The following is a 23,521-nucleotide window of genomic DNA, read 5'->3' as shown; positions in this document are numbered from 1 at the left end:
AGAAGAAATATGTGAGAAGATATAGGTGGGCATGTGGGAAATAGAAAAAAAGCAGGTGGGCATATGGGAAATGTGGCAAGAAGTAGGTGATGATTACTTAATTGGCCCTTATAGGCGACGATTTTAAACGGTCGCCTATAGTATAGGCGACGGTTTTAAACGGTCGCCTATAAGGGTCCATTAAAAAATCGCATTTTATTAAAAAAAGTCACCTATTTTGTTTACTACGATTTTAAACCATCGACAATACTAAATTTTTCCTGACGGTTTTAAATAGTTACTTAATTTTTTTAGCGACGGTCCTCGAAAAAAATTGTTTTTAGGATCGTCGAGAATTTTGATATTTGTAGTAGTGATGTGCAGGTCTGGAAGGTTTGATTGAGTTTCGAAACGATTTGGTTAGGGTATGAATTTTTGGTTGTTTTTTGGGTAAAACCGGTTACCCGGATTTTGCAGCAGGGGGAATACCGGTTTTTCAGCTTGTCGTTTCGTGTCAGTTTCTGGTTTCTAGTTGGTTTATTCCCTCCTAGTTTGGGATATTACCATATTAAGTTGCAGTAGATAGGGTTTTGGTTTTAAACCTTAGTCCCGGTTGTGATTTAGCGAGACACTTATGTGTGTTATTATCGATGCGATTTGAGGGCCTATAATTTGTCGAGCAGTTGTTCCACTCAGGTTGACCGACACACCTGAATTCTCAATTGAGGTAAGATTAGTATAATATCATGCATATGTTATTACATGTTTAGCATACATGTTGTTATTTCCTGTTAGATTACATTGATAGCAGTAATAGTATACATAGAGTTGTACTGATTACTGATATATGTATGTTGGCTAAAATACTGATCGATGTTGTCACATTAATATGGCTAGAGTATGACTAGCATATTGAGTATAGGCTGACATTATGGTCGATAGTATTGTCGTATGAACGTTCTAGACTCAGTACCGTGTGGGACACGGGGATTAGGGTTATGATCGGGTGTATGGGCGCCAGGTTATAACCCAGGTTAGTTGTATGTTTATGTTATGCTTTTCTTACTGGGTTTGTCGACTCAAAATGCTATTTCCATGTGTAGTTAAGGGCAAGGCTAAAGATGAGGAATCGTGAGGACGAGCAGATGAAGATTGTACATGTTGGGGCGGTTAGGCCTGAAACGTAGGATCTTTGGGACTTCGAGGCTTTTGCTGCATCGTCGCTAGGCGAAAAACTTTTGTATATGTGTATAGCAAACTTTTGCAAAGTATTTTGTAAACGGGATCCCAAAATATTTTGTATGTAATACTTTTAAGTTTTTAATAAAAAAACCAATATTTAATTATTCACGATTTTCAATAACCTCGTTGATTAGCAACGAGCTGCACAGTATGTTTAAAATCACATTAACACACCTATGCTAGTAAGGGTGTTACAATTTGGTATCAGAGTCACCAGGTTGTCTTCCGAAGATCGTCACGACATGTACAATCTGTTGGATATATTTTACCAGTATCTAGATTTACTAACAAGTATGTTTCATTAACATCCTAATATGAATTCTAAAACAATGAAATAAACACATATAAAGTTTAGAAAACCTTACATTGGGTGCAGCGGAATATAATGACTCCTTCCGTTCAGATATCTAGCCCTTGATTCCTTTCTGTAGCAGAGCATTACCAATATCTGAACCTGGATCTCTTTCTCTCCTTCCTTTGATGCTGATTCTCCTTCTTGTTGGATGGTTTTCCACAGTCTTACACACTATGATTGAGATACCACTTGATGTGTGTGGGCACTCACTCATTCACTCAAGGAATTCGAAATTTAGAGAAGAAAAGAAGAGGGAAGAGGTTCGGCCTATAGAGAAAAGATAGAGGCTCAGTTTTCATCTGACAGAAGTTCAAGTGTGAATGAGAGCCATCACTATCTATTTATAGGTAACCACCTAGGTTTAGGTTAGAATTATTTGGCATTAAAATAATGAAAAAATAAATGATAAAACCGATAAAGTGTGGCCGGCCATGGGCTTGGATAATGGGCCTCACTTATGCAATTTTGTTGTTTTATCGTTCCTGCATCTAATTTTCTCAAAAACGCAAATTTTTAAATTCAACCATTTAAATGCCAATTCTAATTATTTAATAACTAAAATTAATTATTAAATAATATTGTCATTTAATATATTTATTAATTAGACATATAAAGTCTCTTAATTAATAAATAAACCTAGAATCTCTTTTCTTTACAATTTCACCCTTAATTAGTGAAAATTCATAAACTAGACATAGTCTAACTTTAGAATTCTAATTAATTAATCAAAATCAATTAACTGAGTCTTACAAGCAGTATGGTCTCAAATAGTATGGGGACCATGGGTCTATATATCCGAGCTTCCAATAAGTAGATCAAGAATTTATATCTTAAATTCACTGACTTATTAATTCGTCATTGAATCCACGCATAGAATTTAGAATTGCACTCTCACTATATAGAACACTCTATATGTTCCACGATATAGACACATCATTAGTTATCCATTGTTATAACCCTAATGTGATCAATGATCCTCTATATAGATGATTTACACTGTAAAGTGATTAAATTACCGTAACACCCTACAATGTATTTTATCCTTAAAACACTTAACCCTGTATAAATGATATTTCAGCTAAGTGAAATGAGATCTCCACCATTTATTTTCATTTGGTTAAGCTCGAAGGAAATCATCCTTTACTTTCTATTCGCCAGATAGAAGTTATAGATTCCATATTTATGTTAGCGCTCCCACTCAATTGTACTACCGTGTTCCCAAAATGTACGTATCACCCTGACCCAAAAGTAGGCTTAAATAACAAATCAAAGAACACGAATAATACTCTTGAGATTGAACCTAATCATATAAGGATTAAGATCATTTGATCTAGGATCTACAGGCGATATTGAATTGAATAGATATTACGGTAAATTCTAATATATCTAATCAAAGTTCAATATCGGTCCCTTCTGATGTATACTCCATACATCCGATGCTGGTAAACTTTGCCAATGCCCTGGAAAGGACATAACACTTATCCAAGGTGTAAGAATACCTACCGCTGATTATACCATGTCAGTCTTAATCCAGTGTTCTAACAAATCAGGGAATAAACTTTCGAACATATAATTAAGATTATATTCTACTGTGCTGACAACACTATAATCATTAACAAATTGATATGTTCGGGACTTAAATAGAATTCATACATGATGTACATATAATCATGAAATAAATCATGTGAACCATGCAACATTAAATGTTCTTTCTGATCTATAATAATAAGTAAATCTGATTATATGGAAATGAGTTTTATTTAGGGCATAAAACCCAACAAACTCAAACTTGCACTAATATAAAACAAAATGTGCATTTCAAATAATCTCAACACCTTGATATACAAATCAAGTGTAGTGGTAGTAAACTCCTCGTAATAGGATCTGAAAGGTTGAATTAAACACAACCTTTTCTCCACCATTACTTTCCCTTAATAACAAAATCATTGATATTGTGAAATTCCTTTCTATATGTTTACTCTTTTGGGATACTGGATTCTATACCTTTGGCAACTACTTCTTGGTTATTCAGGAAGTAACACTAGTAGTTAAGGCAATTTGGAACGGTGCCACAAATGTATAGAACTTTCCTTAGACTGAATAAGTACCTTTCCTACAACTTTAACATTCAGTCCCTTTCTGGTAGACCTAGAGACTTCAGATAGGTTTTTACAGTTCTCCAGAATCACTATTCCACCCCCAGAGTAATCACCATCTTATCAGCAGACTTTCTAACACAAAGGCAAGTCTCGAAATCTGATGTGGTGTAGTCTAAGAGTTTTAAACACACCCTTATCGACTAACATATAGTTCCTCTTCTTAATCTTAAGATTTACTTGATTGTCTTCCAATGTTCCTCTCCTGGATTAATCTGATACCTACTCATTACTCCCACTCAACAGCAGGTGTCTGGTCTAAGGCATACTAAAGCATATCTGAGACCTCTCGTTGTTGTAAGAAATTCTTTCATGACTTTATCATTTCTGGAATAGTTGAGACTTTTCCTTAGATAAATAAAATCTATGCCTAGAAGTTGAGAAGCTTCTATAGATTGCCATTAGAAAGAAAATGCTTCAGCATCTTACTAAAGTAAGTTGCTTGCATTAGAGTAAGTAATTACCAGGTATATCACAAGCCATAGGTTTAGATAAACTCAAACCTATAATACTAGGAACATGAAGTTTTGCTAAGTCCATTAAATAGACTTATTAACAAAATTTCCTTTTATGTCCTTGTAATAGAAAAATTTAGGTTACTCCATGTGAATGGATTAAACCATAGTTCTATTGGCTTTTCTTCTTAGTTTCTTATCTTGACAATCCATTACTTGTTTAAACTCACAATGGATTTTAATCACTAGTGTCTTCGAAGAAGGTGAGTTCTTAGAAACTCTCCCACTACGACAAGGTACTGTGAATTATGTCTAAGAAAACTAAATGGTATTAACCTCTTCGGTTGTGACAAGACAATAGAGGCAGTGGGATCATCCTATGTAGAACACTTTTGGAATCAAGAAAAATATCTCCTTTATTTTCTACTTTGGTTTTAGACTTAGTCATTTTCTTAGAAAAGTAGTATTTGTTTAAACAAACACTTTCTTATCTATTGACTATGGGATGGTCCACCCCTAATCACTTAGAATAGCGAACAAACATGCAAACAATGGTTAACAATTCTAGCTTTTCTTAAGAATTCAATTAGGTCATCCATGAATCTAGTAATGATTTACATTAAGTATACAACCATTACATCATTCTGAAATTGTATTACCATAGAAGGACTAAGGCAACGACTAGTAACTAATCATCAATATGCGAATCGAATTTCTTGGGAGGTAAGTTTGGATATAATTCAAAAATCAATTTAATGATCTTTGAACTGCATATCTACTAACTATTTCTCCACCCCTATCAATTCGCAAGATCTTTAACCACTTACCTTAATGGTTTTCACCATTGCTAGAAATTCATGAAATTTTTCAAACATGTCAAATTTTTTTGCATAAGGTAAATCTAGAGTGATCGTTTTAAGAATATAACGAAAAACTCATATCCACCCCTAAATGTACATCCATCTGCGAATGAGATGAACCTACTTTCAGTGGATATAGGCATATTAACTCTTTGCAGAGATTGATCTTGTCAATACCACTATGATCAAGATACAAATGTCGTAGATTAAAAATGTGTGGTTGTGTCTTTTTGAGGACTTAGGTTTAGTTACATCAAAGAGTTCTTAGAATAGTGAAAATGGATCCTGGTCACAGAATACTAAACTCATATTCCATACAGTTTGAATCCATTGATAGAAAATGGTTATTAAACACTTGTGAAAGTGTAACTGTATTGTATCCTGGAATTAGAAATATAAGAAAATTTCTGTTTGGAATCTAAAATTAAAGTGAAAGACTTAAATTTAACCAAATATAATGAGTAATTCTTTCTTGGACCACCACTACTAATTTAAACTCTAAGTCAGATTTGCCCATACAAGTAGGAGATTTCTAAGATTGAGGACTTATATTATTTTGGAATAGAATTTAAGGATTATAATCATATGCATCATTTAATTTCTGAGGAGAAAAAATAGAATGACATGAAATGATATATAGACCATTCATCCAATGATATCTTATTGAGCTAATTCGAAATGAATAAGCTAAGAGGAATTAGGATAATTTTGTTTATAAATAAGAATCCAACGATGCTTCGATTAGCGAGAGTCAAAGTAATTTTATTTATACAATCTTCTTGTTTCATATTGTAAAAATACTAGTCTAAGGTGTCATCTATTGATGAATAGGTAGATGTTGCATATACAATATTTATCTTTCGAGATTTAACACTATTATGTATATCTAATGGTAAAAAATCCATTAGGGATTTATCTCATTAGATAAACAAACCAAGTTAGACCAACAATGAAGATTCGAAATTAAACTACAATTTAGTAATAGAAAATAACATGGTTCAATATAAATTCATACACAATTCAGAAATTATTAAACATATAGCAAGTAGGAATGACAAGTGAAAATACTAAAACATACAAACCTAAATAATTTCCAAGGTCTTCAACAAACTGATATCAGTGTCCCGTTTAGGCGAGAGTCAAAGCTACTATCCATTGAATAGAGTTGTCAGCTCATCTAAAATGTAAAACATTCTAGCAACCTTTTATTCGATCAAGATTGGAATCCAACGTTGTCCCGTTTAGGCGAGAGTCAAGGCTATTCTATCTTATGAGCTTCCACCATTGTTTCATATTTTGTAAGTCAAATACAGTCGCCACCAGTAGGGTGATCCATACCATATAAAACACTTACAAAGCTACTTATCTTTCGAGATTAAACGGTGCTAACTTTCTAATGAACGTTCCTCCATTAGGGAGGATTACTCACTAAAACAAAAGCTATGTAAAACCAACAATGGAGATCGAATGTCCTAATAATAAAGCTCATTATTTAAAGTGTATTTTCTTCGAATATTTATTTTAATCTATTTATTTTACATATATATATTTATTTAATTAAAATTTCCAATTTAGAATGAAAAATTCTAACTATAAATTTTAATTTAATATTTATAAATTTTACTTAGATGGATATGAAAATAACATGAATTATTTCCATCTTAGTTATAATTTCCAATAAATATTTAGAAAAATATTCAATTTAAGTTGTTACAAAATTAATTTAAATTAATTTACAACTCAAATTTAATTTTCTATAAATATATATTGTATTTCAAAAAATTGAAGTATTTAATAATACAATTTTCGAAATTGCTTGTTAAAATAAAATAAAAATAAATCCTAGAAAAATTATTCTAATTTAATGTTGGCCCAAAATTAATTAATAAAATTAATTTACAACGAAAAATATAATTTTCCTATTTAATTTAATATATAAGAAAAATTTCAAATATTTAAGTATGATGATGAAAATCAACTTAAATATTAATATTATATTTAATTAAATACACTAGAAAAATACTTCAAGCAAAAACAGATAATATCTATCTAGATTTTCATGGACTAATTAATTCATTTTCTAACTAAATATATATTACTTCATTTATTTTAATTAATCATTAAATGAACAAATCATTGATTTAAGTTGGTCCAAAATAAAAATAAATAATTTACAACTTTAATCTATTTTTCAAATAAAATTCGAAATAATTGCATTTAAAAAATGCGATTTCGAAATTGTGGGAAAAAGATTAATAAAATAAAATAAAATATATCTTGAAAATTATTCAAATTTAAGTTATTATGAAATAAGATTTCAAACTTAAAATTATTTTCAATTTTAATTAAATAACATGAAAATAATAATATTTAAGTATCATGATGAAAATCAACTTAAATCTTTAAATTTTCAATTTAATTAAATGTATTAAATTCAAGATAAATAATTAAGTATAGAAGAGACTTAATTATTAATTCTAGTTTAATACTAGGAAAAATATACTTAACTTAGATTGTACCAAAATTAATTATTAAACAATTAATTTCACAATCTATGATATTTTCCTAATTAAATATTAGAAAAAATAACTAGTTCTAGAAATAACTATCTAGAATAATTTCATATACTAAGTGTTTTTCTAAAACTAACTTTAAAATATGAAATGAAAAATTGAATTTCATATATTTTAAAAGTTAATTCTGTTGTTAATTCAATTTTAATTAGGTTAGACTAATATAATTAACCTAATACAATTATTTAAATAAGGCAAATGGGCCTTCACAATTGGGGTAGTTCATGTGAGGGGGAGCTGGGTTCAGTATGTCGTACCCACTTCTATTGGCCCCCAACTCTCACACAAGGCCCAAAAGAGAGGAATTTAACCTTTAAATAAACAATTGTTACTCATTGAATAAGCCCAAATCTAATTGGGCCTAAATAAATATACTTATGTCAAAATTTATTTTAGCAACCTAGTCCATTTACTTAGTAAAACTTAAATGGGCTTCCTATATGCAAGCCCAATAGCAAACATATAGGCTCACACAGGTCAAAGATTTGGATGGGCCCTATCATGTTACTAGGTTTACACAGATGAAAGAAATTGCAAAATTTACCTGTTACAAATTATTTATAAGATCTATTGACAATTGGACTATGATTAAAATCAGATCATTGGATCTGTCAACAAGTTAATCATAGCAATTTAGATCAAATAAATAATAGGTTTGTAAAATAAATTTGAATACATAATAATATAATGAAACTATACAAACAATAATAACTGATCTGGAATATCAAGAAAGTAAGCTAAAATATCTCAATTTTAAAATTTAAAATAAAATTAAATTTTAAAATAAATATCTTAACTAGAATTCAAATTTAGGTTGTTAGAGAATATTTGAAAAATTCAAAATTCAACAAACTCCTAAATTTCTTAAATTCTAACAAAAAATCAAAAATATCTAACCAATTTTTTAAATATCAAGTTTATTCAAAATTTAAATTTATTTAAAATTTCTAATAAGATAATATAATAAAATATCTTGAATTTTAAATTTAGATATTTATATTATATTGTAAGTCTTATAATTTAATAAATTTAAATATTACATAAATAAACTAATTGAAAAATAAGATATTTAATATGGTTAGAATATTTTAAAAAAATAATAAAATAATAAGTTTGAAAAATTTATGGTTTGAAACCTTAAAATATCTATTCAAACTAAACTAACCAATTTTTCAAATCTTCATGTTATTTTTGCCAAAATATAATTTTAATAAAAAAAATGTCTAATAAGATAAAATGTTAAACCTAACATATTCCTAATCTTATAATTTTAATTAATAAAATATATTTCTAAAATAACAAATTTGAAAAAGATACGATATGGTTAGCAAATTTTGAAATTAGTACAAGATTATTTTTAAAAAATAATATTTAATACCAAAGTAAGATCATTTAAAAAATAATAATATCTGATCTTATAATTAAGAATAAATAAAATAATCTAAAATTTTAAAATTAACCATAAGGCTCCTTTGCGAGAAATCAAATTTTCGAAATTCAAAGCCTACTAATATCATAAACTAATTTTAATTAATTAAAAAATTAATAAAAATTAATTTTATTCTGAAAATTAGATTTTTATTTGAAAATTTAGATTCTACACAAAATTCTACAAAAATTTGGCTTTTGTTTCAATGAAAAACGATTTTTTGAATCAAAAGTTATGACGAAAACAAGTTTGAGGCACAAGGGTATGCATTGCATACCCCTGCGCGCGCGGAAGCAAGGGTGTGGCCCAAGATAGAGGCTGCAAGCAGCCCCATTTGACCAAGGATCTTGGGTGCGAGCTGCCCTTCAGACAGCAGTCCGAGCGGATCCGAGGCTCGTGCGCGCGCGTGTGACATTCAAAACCCGATATTTTCGTTCAAATTCAAAAAATCATAACTAATTCATAAAAAATCCAAATTAGGTTTTGTAAAAGCCTAAATTTATTAATTTTTCGTCTACTTTCCAGAAAAAATAATTCCAGATCGAAATAAAAAGATTTCAGTAACATATATTGCGATTTCTAAACTATCATCAAATAAGCACATAAACCACATGAAACCATCCAAATCAACACATAACATCGTTTGAATTCATATTTCATGAAAGTAAATCATTACCATGACTCTGAGGCCAGTTGTTGGATATATTTTACTAGGATCTAGATTTACTAACAAGTATGTTTCATCAACATCCTAATATGAATTCTAAAACAATGAAATAAACACATATAAAGTTTAGGAAACCTTACATTGGGTGCAGCGGAATATAATGACTCCTTCCGTTCAGATATCTAGCCCTTGATTCCTTTCTGTAGCAGAGCATTATCAATATCTGAACCTGGATCTCTTTCTCTCCTTCCTTTGATGTTGATTCTCCTTCTTGTTGGATGGTTTTCCACAGTCTTACACACTATGATTGAGATACCACTTGATGTGGGTGGGCACTCACTCATTCACTCAAGGAATTTGAAATTTAGAGAACAAAAGAAGAGGGAAGAGGTTCGGCCAATAGAGAAAAGATAGAGGCTCAGTTTTCATCTGACAGAAGTTTAAGTGTGAATGAGAGTCATCACTATCTATTGATAGGTAACCACCTAGGTTTAGGTTAGAATTATTTGGCAATAAAATAATGAAAAAATAAATGATAAAACCCATAAAGTGTGGCCGGCCATGGGCTTGGATAATGGGCCTCACTTATGCAATTTTGCTATTTTATCATTCCTGCATCTGATTTTCTCAAAAACGTCAATTTTCAAATTCAACCATTTAAATGCCAATTCTAATTATTTAATAACTAAAATTAATTATTAAATAATATTGTCATTTAATATATTTATTAATTAGACATATAAAGTCTCTTAATTAATAAATAAACCTAGAATCTCTTTTCTTTACAATTTCGCCCTTGCTTAGTGAAAATTCATAAACTAGACATAGTCTAAACTGGTATGGGGACCATGGGTCTATATATCCGAGCTTCCAATAAGTAGATCAAGAATTTATATCTTGAATTCACTGACTTATTAATTCATCGTTGAATCCACGCATAGAACTTAGAATTGCACTCTCAGTATATAGAACACTCTATATGTTCCACGATATAGACACGTCATTAGTTATCCATTGTTATAACCCTAATGTGATCTATGATCCTCTATATAGATGATTTACATTGTAAAGGGATTAAATTACCGTAACACCCTACAATGTATTTTTTCCTTAAAACACTTAACCCTGTATAAATGATATTTCAGCTAAGTGAAATGAGATCTCCATCATTTATTTTCGTTTGGTTAAGCTCCAAGGAAATCACCCTTTACTTTCTATTCTCCAGATAGAAGTTATAGATTCCATAATTATGTTAGTGCTCCCACTCAATTTTATTACCGTGTTGACAAAATGTACTTATCACCCTGACCCAAAAGTAGGCTTAACTAACAAATCAAAGAACACGAATAACACTCTTCAGATTGAACCTATTCATATCAGGATTAAGATCATTTGATATAGGATCAACTGGTGATATTGAATTGAATAGATATTACGGTAAATTTTAATATATCTAATCAAAGTTCAATATCGGTCCCTTCCGATGTATACATACATCCGATGCTGGTAAACTTTGCCAATGCCCTGGAAAGGACATAACACTTATCCAAGGTGTAAGAATACCTATCCCTGATTATACCATGTCAGTCTAAATCCAGTGTTCTGACAAATCAGGGAATAAACTTTCGAACATATAATTAAGATTATATTCCACTGTGTTGACAACACTATAATCATTAACAAATTGATATGTTCTGGACTTAAATAGAATTCATACATTATGTACATATAATCATGAAATAAATCATGTGAACCATGCAACATTAAATGTTATTTCTGATCTATAATAATAAGTAAATCTGATTATATTGAAATGAGTTTTATTTAGGGCATAAAACCCAACACAATCATCATCAGCAGTTAGCTCGTTTCACGGTTCAGTAAGCTTTTATTGCTTAGTAGTTTATTTTCTATAGTATGATTTAAGAAAAGCTTGTTAGGAAGCATACTAGTAGCGTGATAGTAGAATAGGCGCATGTTTTTCATTTCCAAATAAGCGGCATTCATAAGTTTCTCTTTGATCACAATCTGACCAAACTAGCTCTTGGTTACGCAGGCTGTTCAGATTAGCATGGACGCCAGGCGAAATACCAAGAGCCAGGGCAATTCGGTTGGATCTAGTGATGGTCAGGGAGCTTAGATACACCTAAATGTCCTTGGCCGAGGTAGAGGTCCCAGGGGCAGGGCACGTGGTCGGGGTGATGCTTACCTGCCACAAGTTGCCCAAGCTGCCCAAACTGCTCAGGATGCCCAGAATTGGGAAAACAGGTTTGCAGAAATGCAAACTAGAATCAATGAACAAGATAATGAGATTCGACAGTTGAGACAGCAGGGTGCTCCCGCAGTGCCTGCTCCAGAAATTCCAGTGGCACCTGCCCCTGCTGTCCAGGCCGAACCAGTGGTGGCAGTGAATTGGATGGAACCTCTGTATGAAAGGTTCCGTAAACAAGCACCTCCAGTTTTTCTGGGAGGTCCGGATGTCATGAAAGCTGAGCAATGGCTAACAGTGATTACTAGAATCTTGAACTTTATGGGCATCACCAGTAATGATTGGGTGGTCTGTGCCACCTTCCAGTTTCAAGAAGATGCACTGGTCTGGGGGGACATGGTGTCTATGATTCAGGATGTTACGACAATGACCTGGGAAAAGTTCCAAGAACTTTTCAATGCAAATTATTACAATGAAGCAGTTAGGAGTGCTAAGAGAAAAGAATTTACTCATTTGACTCAGAAAGAAAATATGAGTGTTACTGAGTATACAACGCAATTTGACCGTTTGGCGAGGTTGGCCTTAGGAATTGTGCCAACTGACTTCAGTAAGAAAGAAAAATACCTGGATGGGTTGAATGCAAAGATCAGGCACGATCTAATGATTACAACTGATGACAGAACCACTTATGCGGAAATGGCGGATACGGCACTGCGAGCTGAGGGTGTAGTGGGATGTATAATTGAGTCTGGCGGGGCTCCTACCCCTCCTACATCAAGTTTTAGCAGGGGAGGTAGTGGTTCGACCATAGATAAAAAAAGAAAAGCATCTACTGCAACCAGTGGCTCGGGTCAGAATAAGAGGTTCTGGGGGAACTAGGGTCGAGGCAATCGCCAGGGTGGCACTGAAACCCGATACACCTACCCAGAGTGCCCTAGTTGTAAAAAGCACCATTTGGGGGAGTGTAAAGGACAGGGGTGCTTTCAGTGTGGTATGCTAGGGCATTACAAGAGGGATTGTCCCCAGCTCAAAATCGAAGCACCAAAGACTGCAGCGAAACCCATTCCGGCCAGGGTGTTCGTGATAACTCAGACTGATTCAGAAGCCAGCCCCTCTGTGGTAACAGGTCAGCTCTCAGTCAACAACTCTTATTTCTTTGTGTTGTTTGACTCTGGGGCCACTCACTCTTATGTGGCGGCCAAAATTTTTAGTAAATTTGATAGACCGCATGATAGTTATGAAACAAGGTTTGGAACCCTACTGCCTGGCGGAGAGTTAGTTATCTCCAAAAGGTGGATTAGGTCTATGCCAATCAGAATAGAAGATAGAGAGTTGAGTGCTGATTTGATAAAGATGAATTTAGTGGATCTTGATATTATACTGGGAACGGATTTCTTGTCCAAGTACTCAGCCAGTATTGAGTGTAAGAGGAAGATGGTAATCTTCCAACCTGAAGGTGAAGAACCTTTTGCCTTTGTCAGTTTAGTTCAGGGATCTCGGATCCCAGTAATTTTAGTGCTAACCGCTAGGCAATTGTTACGAGAGGGATGTCTAGGGTTTCTAGCTGTGGTATTGGATACCACTCGGCCTGACTCTGTTCGGCCAGAAGACATCAAGGTTGTTTGGCAATCTCTAGATGTTTTTCCCGACGAACTTCCAGGTTTACCACCTCAAAGAGAAATTGATTTTGTTATTGACTTGGCACCTTGAGCAGAACCGGTTTCCAAGGATCCTTACAGAATGGTCCAGCATAACTTAAAGAATTGAAAATTCAACTCCAGGGGTTGCTTGACATAGGGTTTACCCGACCCAGTGTGTCACCCTGGGGAGCTCCAGTACTGTTTGTTAAGAAGAGAGATTGATCTTTGCGGATGTGCATTGACTACCGAGAATTGAATAAGCTAACAACCAAGAATAAATATCGTTTACCTAGGATCGATGATCTTTTTGATCAACTTCAGGGGAAGACTGTCTTTTCAAAGATTGATCTCCGATCGGGCTATCATCAGTTGAGAATACGAGAGGAGGATATCCCAAAGACAGCTTTCCGCACTAGGTATGGACATTACGAATTCCTGGTTATGTCTTTTGGACTGACCAATGCTCTTGCAGCTTTTATGGATTTGATGAATAGGGTATTCGACGATTTCCTCAATATTTGTGTTATTGTATTTATCGAAGACATCCTTGTGTACTCTCAGTCAGAAGAGGAGCATGAGCAACATCTCTGGATGGTTCTGCAACGACTTCGAGAACATAAGTTATATGCCAAACTCAAGAAGTGCGAATTTTGGCTATCTCACGTGTCTTTTCTTGGACAAATTGTTAGCAAAGATGGGATCAAAGTGGATCCGGGAAAGATAGAATCTGTCAGGGATTGGCCAAGACCGAAAACAGTGAAAGAAGTTAGAAGTTTCTTGGGTCTGGATGGTTATTATCGTCGGTTTGTAGAAGTGTTCTCTAAAATTTCAACACCCTTAACTGAGCTCACAAGAAAGAATCAGCGTTTTATATGGACAGATAAGTGTGAATCAAGTTTTCTACAGCTGAAGCAGAGGCTAATTACAACTCCAGTGTTAGCTCTGCCTTCTGACAGAGAAAAGTTCGTGGTTTATTGTGATGCATCCAGATAGGATCTGGGCTGTGTTTTGATGCAGGCTGATAGGGTTATTCCTTATGCCTCTCGTCAATTGAAAGATTATGAACAGTGATACCCAACTCATGACCTAGAACTTGCCGCAGTAGTGTTTTCTCTAAAGATTTGGCGGCATTATCTCTATGGAGAGAGATGTGAAATTTTTACTGACCATAAAAGTCTCAAATATTTCTTTACTCAGAAAGATTTGAATATGAGACAGAGGTGTTGGTTAGAGGTGGTTAAAGATTACGATTGTGAAATCCTTTACTATCCTGGGAAAGCTAATGTAGTGGCTGATGCCTTGAGCAGAAAGGGTCCCAGGAAGGTAGCTAGCGTGATTCAAATTTCACCTCAGTTAGCAGAGGATATGGTCAGATCAAGCATCGAGTTTGTTGTAGGCAAACTTCATAACTTGACGCTGCAGTCAGATTTGTTAGAACGTATTAAAGTTGCTCAGCTAACCGATCCAGAGCTAATGAAAGTCAGATAGTGGAATCCTGTTGTTTAAGACTAGGGACTGTGTTCCTAATAGTATGGAACTTAGAAATGAGATTCTTGAAGAGGTTCATACTACTCCATATTCCCTGCATCCCGGCATCACCAAGATGTATCAAGATCTTAAACCCTACTTTTGGTGGAACAGAATGAAGAAGAATGTGGTAGAATTTGTAGCGAGATGCCTAACTTGTCAGCAGATTAAGGCTGAACATCAGAAACCAGCAAGACTGTTCCAGCCTTTAACTTTACCTGAGTGGAAATGGGAGGATATCCCAATGGACATTGTGGTTGGATTACCCAGAACCACGAGATTATTTGATTCAACTTGGGTTGTGGTAGATCGGTTTACGAAATCTGCTCATTTTCTACCAGTTAAGACAAACTTGTCAGTGGATCAGTATGCGGATATGTACGTAAAAGAGATTGTAAGATTGTATGGTGTGCCAATATCCATAGTTTCAGATAGAGATCCATAGTTTACTTCAAAATTTTGGCAAAGTTTACAACGAGCTATGGGTACCAAACTGAAGTTCAGTACAGCTTTCCATCCTCAGACAGATGGATAGTCCGAAAGGACGATTCAGATACTGGAAGATATGTTACGAGCCTGTGTATGGATTTCGAAGTCTCCTGGAGTAAGTACCTACCGTTGATAGAATTTTCGTACAATAACAGTTACCGAAGTACGATAGGGATTACTCCCTATGAACTGTTATATGGCAGAAAGTGTAGGTCTCCCATTCCTTGGGATGAGACACGGGAGAGGAAATATCTAGGTCTGGAATCAGTACAACAGACTAATGAAGCAATTGAGAAGATTAAAGCCAGAATACTTACTTCTCAAAGCAGGCAAAAGAGTTATGCACATCCAAAACGCAGAGATTTTGAATTTCAAGTAGGGGATCTTATGTTCCTACATGTGTCTCCTATGAAAGGGATCAAGCATTTCGGGAAGAGAGGCAAGTTATGCTCTAGATTTATAGGACCTTTCGAGATTCTCGAGAAGGTTGGACAAGTGGCATATCGATTAGCTTTGCCTCCAGCTCTTTCAGTAGTTCACAACGTATTCCATGTCTCGATGTTGAGAAAATACGTTTCATACCTTGCTCATGTACTTAGCTATGAGAATCTTGAGCTGCAACCACACATGTCTTATGAAGAATAAGCAGCTCAGATCCTTGACAGAAAGGATAAGGTTCTTCGAAACAAGACCATAGCTCTGGTAAAAGTACTCTGGATAAATAGCAAGGTGGAGGAAGCCACCTGGGAGTTAGAATCGGACATGAGAGCTCAATATCCAGACTTGTTCAGGTTAGATTTCGACGAGGAAATCCTATTAAGGGGGGGATAGTTGTAAAGACCGCTTAGCTTTAATTTGGAAATTAGCAGATAATTTGGGTTTAATTATGAAAATCATTTATTAGTATTGAATTAATTATTTATGATGATTTGTTTGAATTCAGAATGCATTTTTATGTTACATATAGAAATTTCATAATTTTACATATTTTTAGTGCCCCACAACATTGGAATGCGGTGTATGGCTATTAGAATCACATCTTAGTATTTTTAGTTTAACGGGACAATATTTTAGACATTGGGAATGTTGGGAATAGTCGGGATTTTAGAATTTCCCAAAATACCCCTTTGGTGCCATTTTGTGACTTTTAGTGTGGAAGGGAAAAATGGTCTTTTTGACCATTTGTATTTTTGTCCTTTAGTGGACTTTATGTTGATGAGCAATCTGATTGTTAAAGTTTAATTAGCTGAAATATTTAATAAAACAAGTGTTATCTCATTTATTTTCTAAAAATAAGAAAATTCAAAAGAAAGCAAACTTTTCTCTCAAGCTCTCTCTCTCTCTCTCTCTCTCTCTCTCTCTCTCTCTCTCTCTCTCTTTTCGAACACTAGAGAACAATTTAGGGTTCTGGTTTTTCTTCCCGATTCAAGCAAGTTGCAGCAAGTTTTAGTGTGAATCCAAGCCAAGGTAAGTTTCTAGCAATTTCTAGTTAGGTTTTCTTGAATTTTAAGAAATGGATTTTGCATGATTTTGAGTTGGTAGCTGTTGTGATTATTGCTGATGTTTGAATCATGTTTCTGTAGTTAGAATATGATTTATTATGTTGAGTTAAGCATGAATTAGTAGTTGTTTGAAGGTTTTAGCAATCTTTGAGTTTTAGAACTCAAGATTGAAGCTTTAATGGTGAATATTAATTATGGGCTTTGATTGTTGTTTTGTTGCTTGGAAATAGTTTATTGGGGCATAATATGCAGGTCTTGAAGGTTTGACTGAGTTTGGAAACGATTCGGTTAGGGTATGAATTTTTGTTGGTTTTCTGGGTAAAACCGATTAACCTGTTTTACAATGCTTGCAAAACCGGTTCCCGAATTTTGCTGTAGGGAGGAAAACCTTCCAGACCTGCATATTTTGCAGCAGGGGGAATACCGGTTTTTCAGCTTGTCGTTTCGTGTCTGTTTCTTGTTTCTAGTTGGTTGATTCCCTCCTAGTTTGGGATATTACCATATTAAGTTGCAGTAGATACGGTTTTTGTTTTAAACCTTAGTCCCGGTTGTGATTTAGCGAGTCACTTATGTGAGTTATTATCGATGCGATTTAGGAGCCTATAATTCGCCGAGCAGTTGTTCCACTTAGGTTGACCGACACACCTGAATTCGGAATTAAGGTAAGACTAGTATAATATCATGCATATGTTATTACATGTTTAGCGTACATATTGTTATTGCCTGTTAGATTACATTGATAGCAGTAATAGTATACATAGAGTTGTACTGATGACTGATAGATGTATGTTGGCTAAAATATTGATCGATGTTGTCACATCAATATGGCTAGAGTATGACTAGCATATTGAGTATAGGTTGACATTTTGGTTAATAGTATTGTTGTATGAACGTTCTAGAATCAGTACCGTGTGGGACACGGGGATTAGGGTTATTATCGGGTGTATGGGGGCCAGGTTATAACTCAGGTTAGTTGTATGTTTATATTATGCTTTTCTTACGGGGTTTGTCGACTCACAGTGCTATTTCCATGTGTAGGTAAGGGCAAGGCCAAAGCTGAGGAATCGTGAGGACGAGCAGATGAAGATTGTACATGTCAAGGCGGTTAGCCCTAGAGCGTACGATCTTTGGGACTTCGAGGCTTTTGCTGCATCGTCGCTATGTGACAAACTTTTGTATATGTGTATAGCAAACTTTTATAAAGTATTTTGTAAACGGGATCCCAAAATATTTTGTATGTAATACTTTAAGTTTTTAATCAAATAAGAAAATTTTAATTATTCACGATTTTCAATAACCTATTTGATTAGCAACGAGCTGCACAGTTTGTTTAAAATCAAATTAATACACCTATGCTAGTTAGGGTGTTACATTTAACCTCTTACAATTGTTTTTGAGGGATATCTTGTTGTGACTAAGTCAACAACATAGCAATCTAGTATTAACATTAATGTAAAATACTTGCTTAAGATTAAGTAATCATTACAGATACCATAAAACATTTCATGAGGATTAGGAATTTTTCGCCTAAGTCATTCGAATAGACTATGCAAGAATTCTACTATCTTATTCTCAAAAAACTGACAAGTTATTTCTATCCATATGAATGGTTATATTTACTTTCTCAGCTGTATTTTAAAGTTCTATCACAAGTGTCATCCAAATGAAGATGGGCTTAGGACCCACTCAAATAAGGTATTGTGATTATGTGTACAAGAACTTTTATTGGTATCAATTTCCATTACAACAGTAATATATTAATTGGAACATAAATTAAGATCAAGAATATATTCTGATAATTTGCTAATTTATTATATTACATCCATGTTTAATTGAAAATATGTGTGCCATAGAGTACTGTGGTGTATTGAGTATAGTCTACAGTTCAAAATGAACTACATATTTCAATAGTTTAGTCCACCCCTAAGTATATATAGAGATCTGTTAGAAATAATTTTACCAGGATCTTAGATCTACTCACAAGTATGTTGATTAACAACCTAAATATGAACTTCTAAAATAATAATAAATAAACACATATAAAGTATGAGAAACCTTACAGTGGGTGCAGCGAAATAATATGTCTCCTTCCACTCAGATCTCTAACCCTTGATTCCTTTCTGTTGCAGAGTATTATCAAGATCTGAGGTCGAATGTCCTTCAGTTGGATGTGATCCTTCACAGTCTTCCAATCTATGATTGAGGTACTGTTTGCTGTGTGTGGGCACTACTCTCTCACTAGGGAATTCGAAATTGTATCTCTCTCTCTTGTGTGTTGTGTTGATTTCGTGTGTCACAAGAGGAAGAGGAGAGGGCAGCTATATATAGAGAAAAGGGAAGCTCAACTTTCTAAAAGAGGCAGTTTCCTGAATTATAGAGTAATTGCTTAATTGTCTTATTTAGTGTGAGCCACCACTTTCCACTTATAGATAACTGCTAGGTTTAGGTTAGTAATTATTTGGCATTTAAAACTTGAAAATAATAATTGGGAAACATACTCAAGTGGCCGGCCATAGGTGTGATGGGCCTCACTTGGATTTTGTAGTTTCTACAATTTTATTTCTATTTTCCCCAAAATGTCAATTTTCTAATTCTAACCATTTAAATGCCAAAACTAATTATTTAACAACTAAAATAGATTATAAAATAATATTGTCATTTAATATAATTATTAATTAGACATATAGAGTCTCTTAATTAATAAATAAACCTAGAATCTCTTTTCTTTACAATTTCACCCCTGCTTAGTGAAAATTCACAAATTAGACATAGTCTAACTTTTAGAATTATAATTGATTAAACATAAATCAATTATTGAGTCTTACAAACAGTATGGTCTCAACTAGAATGGGGACCATGGATCTATATTGCTGAGCTTCCAATAAGTTGAACCGAATTTACCAAGTAAATCCCTAACTAATTAATTCCTTGTTGAATCCACTCTTAGAACTAGGAATTGCACTCTCAGACTTATATAGAGCGTTCTATATGTTCCACGATATAGATATGCTATCTCATTTAACCATTGTTATAATCTTCATGTGATCAAAGATCCTCTATATAAATGATTTACATCGAGATGGGATAAATTTACCGTTTTCACCCCTCAATGTATTTGGCCCCTTAAAACACTTAGCTACCTGTAAATGATGTTTTAGTGATCTAAGATATAGTCACTGAAACAAGACCTCATCCATTTACTTCTATTTAGCTAAGCTCGAAGGGCATCATCACTTGACTTCTATACACTAGTAGAAGCTATAGATTCCATATTTATGTTCAGCGCTCCCACTCAATCATACTATCATGTTCCCGAAATATACGTATCACCCTGACCCAAAAGTAGGCTTAACTAATAAATCAAAGAACATGAATAGCACTCCTGAGATTGAGCCTAAGCATATCAGGATTTAGATTCTTTTAATCTAAGATCAAAAACTGATATTGACTTGGAAAGATACAACGGTAAGTTTATAATATCTTGACCAAGTTCAATATCGGTCCAGTCCAATGCATACTCCATACATTCGAAACTAGTATACTTTACCAATGTCCTGGAAATAACATAGCACTTACTCCAAGTGTAAGTATACTTCATCGCTGATTATCATATAAGTGTAAATCCAAAACACTGATGAACAGGGACTTAGTCTTTTGAATCATATAATCACAATCACATTCCATTGTGTTGACAATACTGTAATTGTGAATAAATATATGGTCTGGACTTAACGGATTTTGTGCATATATTAAATATATATATTAAACCATAAGCATGTAAAATACATGTTAACATAATCACTTCAAAACTCTTAAATTGATAACTAATCAGATTGTAATGGGTTTTATTTAGGGCACAAAACCCAACAAGATTATCATCCACCCATAAGAGATATAGAGACATGGTCCTATTGGATATTATTTTACCAGGATCTTAGATCTACTCACAAGTATGTTGTTTAACACCCTAAATATGAACTTTCTAAAACGATAAAATAAACACATATAAAGTTAAGAAAACCTTACATTGATGCAACGGAATTAATGTCTCCTTCCACTCAGATCTCTAACCCTTGTATCCTTTCTGTCACAGAGTATAATCAAGATCTGAGCCCGAATGTCCTTCTCTTTGAGTTTGATCCTTCACAGTCTTCCAATCTATTATTGAGTTACTGCTTGCTGTGTGTGGGCACTCACTCTTTCACTAGGGTTGAAATTTAGGAAGAAAAAAGAGAGAGAGGGATTTCGGCCAAGGTATAGAAAAGGGAAGGCTCAGTTTTTCTGAAGAGAGAAATTTCTGTTAGGCAACTACTAGGTTTAGGTTAGGAATTATTTGGCATTTAAAATAATGAAAATATCAATTTGAAATACCACATAAAGTGGCCGGCCATGGTGTGTTGAATGGGCCCCACTTGGTTTTGCAGTTTTAACAAATTTTATTCCTATTTTCTCAAAAACGCCAATTTTCCAATTATAACCTTTTAACTATCAAAACTAATTATTTAATAACTAAAATAGATTATTAAATAATATTGTCATTTAATTTAATTATTAACTAGACATATAAAGTCCATTAATAAATAAATAAACCTAGAATCTCTTTTCATTACAATTTCACCCCTGCTTAGTGAAAATTCAGAAATTAGACATAGTCTAACTTTAGAATTATAATTGACTAATCACGAATCAATTATTGAGTCTTACAAGCAGAATGTTCTCAACTAGAATGGGGACCATGGATCTATATGCTGAGCTTCCAATAAGTGAACCAAATTTACCAAATAAATTCCTACTTATTAATTCTTCGTTGAATCCACTCTTAGAACTTAGAATTGCACTCTCAGACTTATATAGAGCGTATTATATGTTCCACTATATAGATATGCTATCTCATTTAACCATTGTTAAAATCTTATTGTGATTTAAAGATACTCTATATAGATGATTTACATCGAGATGGGATAATTTTACCGTTCTCACCCCTCAATGTACTTTTCTCCTTAACACACTTAGCTACCTGTAAATGGTGTTTAGTGATATAATAATTAGTCAGTTAAACAAGAGCTCATCCATTTACTTCTCTTTTCTAAGCTCGAAGGGAATCATCACTTGACTTCTATACACCAGTAGAAGCTATAGATTCAATATTTATGTTTAGCACTCCCACTCAATCATACTATCATGTTCCCAAAATATACGTATCACCCTGACCCAAAAATAGGCTTAACTAATAAATCAAAGAACATGAATAGCACTCCTGAGTTGAGCCTAAGCATATCCGGCTTTAGATTCTTTTAATCTTAAGATGAACTACTGATATTGACTTGGAAAGATATGTAACGGTAAGTTTGTAATATCTTAACTTAGTTGCAATATCGGTCCAGTCCAATGTATACTCCATACATTCAAAACTAGTATACTTTAATAATGTCCTGGAAAGAACATAATACTTACTCCAAGTGTAAGTACACATCATCGCTGATTATCACATTAGTGTAAATCCAAAACACTGATGAAAGAGGGACTTAGTCTTTTGATTCATATGATCACAATCACATTCCACTGTGTTGACGATACTGTAATTGTGAATAAACATATGATCTGGATTTAACATATTTTGTGTGTAAAAGTAATAAACATATTAAACCATTAGCATGTAAAATTCATGCAAACATAAATCACTTCAAATTTCTTGTATTGATTACTAATCAGATTGTAAAGAGTTTTATTTAGGGCATAAAACCCAACAAACTCCCACTTGCACTAATATAAAACAAAGTATGCAAATAGGTCAATCTGATGTCTTGATCTTCAGATCAAGTGTAGTATATTTGAATCCACCCAAACTTCTGGAAACTAGTTCATAAATACACTTATGAAACATCCTTTACTATATGCTTTACTCATCAAGGGATACTGAAATCTTTACTGTTTTAAAAGTACATCTGAATTAACAGAAGACATATCTCTCATATTTAAAATATGGAATTGAGATAATACAGCGTAGACTTTTCTTTAGCAATATAACTTTTTGGTAATTTCAAATTTACAAAGTTATAACTCTTCTCTGGTAAAGCTTGAATTATTATAGAATAACTCTTCCACCCCCAAAGTAAGCACCATCTCATGAATTTCGAAATGAGATGGTGAGATACAAGGACAACTGATACACAGTTCCTTAATATCTAACATATAGATCACTTTCATAAATCTTTCTTGAATATCTTCTAATGTTCCCTATTTAATTACATCTCAGATAGCTCCCACTCAATAGCAGATGTCTGGTTAAATAATACTTTTAACCTCTTATTGTTTGGAGAGTTACCTAGTTGTGACTTTTGTATTAGTCTGAAACTTTAAGTTGAGACTAAGTCATCAACATAGCAGACTAGTATTTGAAGTGAAAAATACATGCCAGAGATTAAGTAATCAAAATTA

The 23,521-nt window shown here is 33.5% G+C and overlaps 2 protein-coding genes across 2 annotated transcripts; both read left to right on the top strand.

Annotated features, from left to right (window-relative positions):
- The first annotated feature begins 11,994 nt into the window (after window positions 1–11,994).
- LOC133033399 (uncharacterized) lies at window positions 11,995–15,053 on the top strand. Its single transcript, XM_061108114.1, has 7 exons — window positions 11,995–12,152; window positions 12,261–12,500; window positions 12,606–12,718; window positions 12,926–13,051; window positions 14,038–14,093; window positions 14,472–14,534; window positions 14,784–15,053. The coding sequence occupies exons 1-7, from the start codon at window positions 11,995–11,997 to the stop codon at window positions 15,051–15,053; spliced, it is 1,026 nt and encodes a 341-aa protein (XP_060964097.1).
- A 43-nt stretch (window positions 15,054–15,096) lies between these two features.
- On the top strand, window positions 15,097–17,569 carry LOC133033398 (uncharacterized). Its single transcript, XM_061108113.1, has 4 exons — window positions 15,097–15,470; window positions 15,785–16,020; window positions 17,336–17,376; window positions 17,462–17,569. Exons 1-4 carry the CDS (start codon window positions 15,097–15,099, stop codon window positions 17,567–17,569), a joined length of 759 nt encoding a protein of 252 aa, XP_060964096.1.
- The last annotated feature ends 5,952 nt before the right edge of the window (window positions 17,570–23,521 follow it).

The sequence above is a fragment of the Cannabis sativa genome, unplaced genomic scaffold, assembly GCF_029168945.1.
Source record: "Cannabis sativa cultivar Pink pepper isolate KNU-18-1 unplaced genomic scaffold, ASM2916894v1 Contig7, whole genome shotgun sequence".
NCBI classification, from domain to species: domain Eukaryota; kingdom Viridiplantae; phylum Streptophyta; class Magnoliopsida; order Rosales; family Cannabaceae; genus Cannabis; species Cannabis sativa.
The sequence above is the reverse complement of the archived record's forward strand: the minus strand, read 5'-3'. Positions and strand labels throughout refer to the sequence as shown.

What these genes read in the sequence shown, in the direction of transcription:
- LOC133033399 (XM_061108114.1), top strand. Translation starts at nt 11,995, where the DNA reads ATGCAAACTAGAATCAATGAACAAGATAATGAGATTCGACAGTTGAGA. An exon ending in CAATTTGACCGTTTGGCGAG is followed by an intron (nt 12,501 to 12,605) that starts GTTGGCCTTAGG and finishes AACTGATGACAG; the next exon opens with AACCACTTATGCGGAAATGG. An exon ending in CAGCCCCTCTGTGGTAACAG is followed by an intron (nt 13,052 to 14,037) that starts GTCAGCTCTCAG and finishes ATGCTCTTGCAG; the next exon opens with CTTTTATGGATTTGATGAAT.
- LOC133033398 (XM_061108113.1), top strand. Translation starts at nt 15,097, where the DNA reads ATGGAACTTAGAAATGAGATTCTTGAAGAGGTTCATACTACTCCATAT. An exon ending in CAAGCATTTCGGGAAGAGAG is followed by an intron (nt 16,021 to 17,335) that starts GCAAGTTATGCT and finishes CATAATATGCAG; the next exon opens with GTCTTGAAGGTTTGACTGAG. An exon ending in TTGGAAACGATTCGGTTAGG is followed by an intron (nt 17,377 to 17,461) that starts GTATGAATTTTT and finishes ATTTTGCTGTAG; the next exon opens with GGAGGAAAACCTTCCAGACC.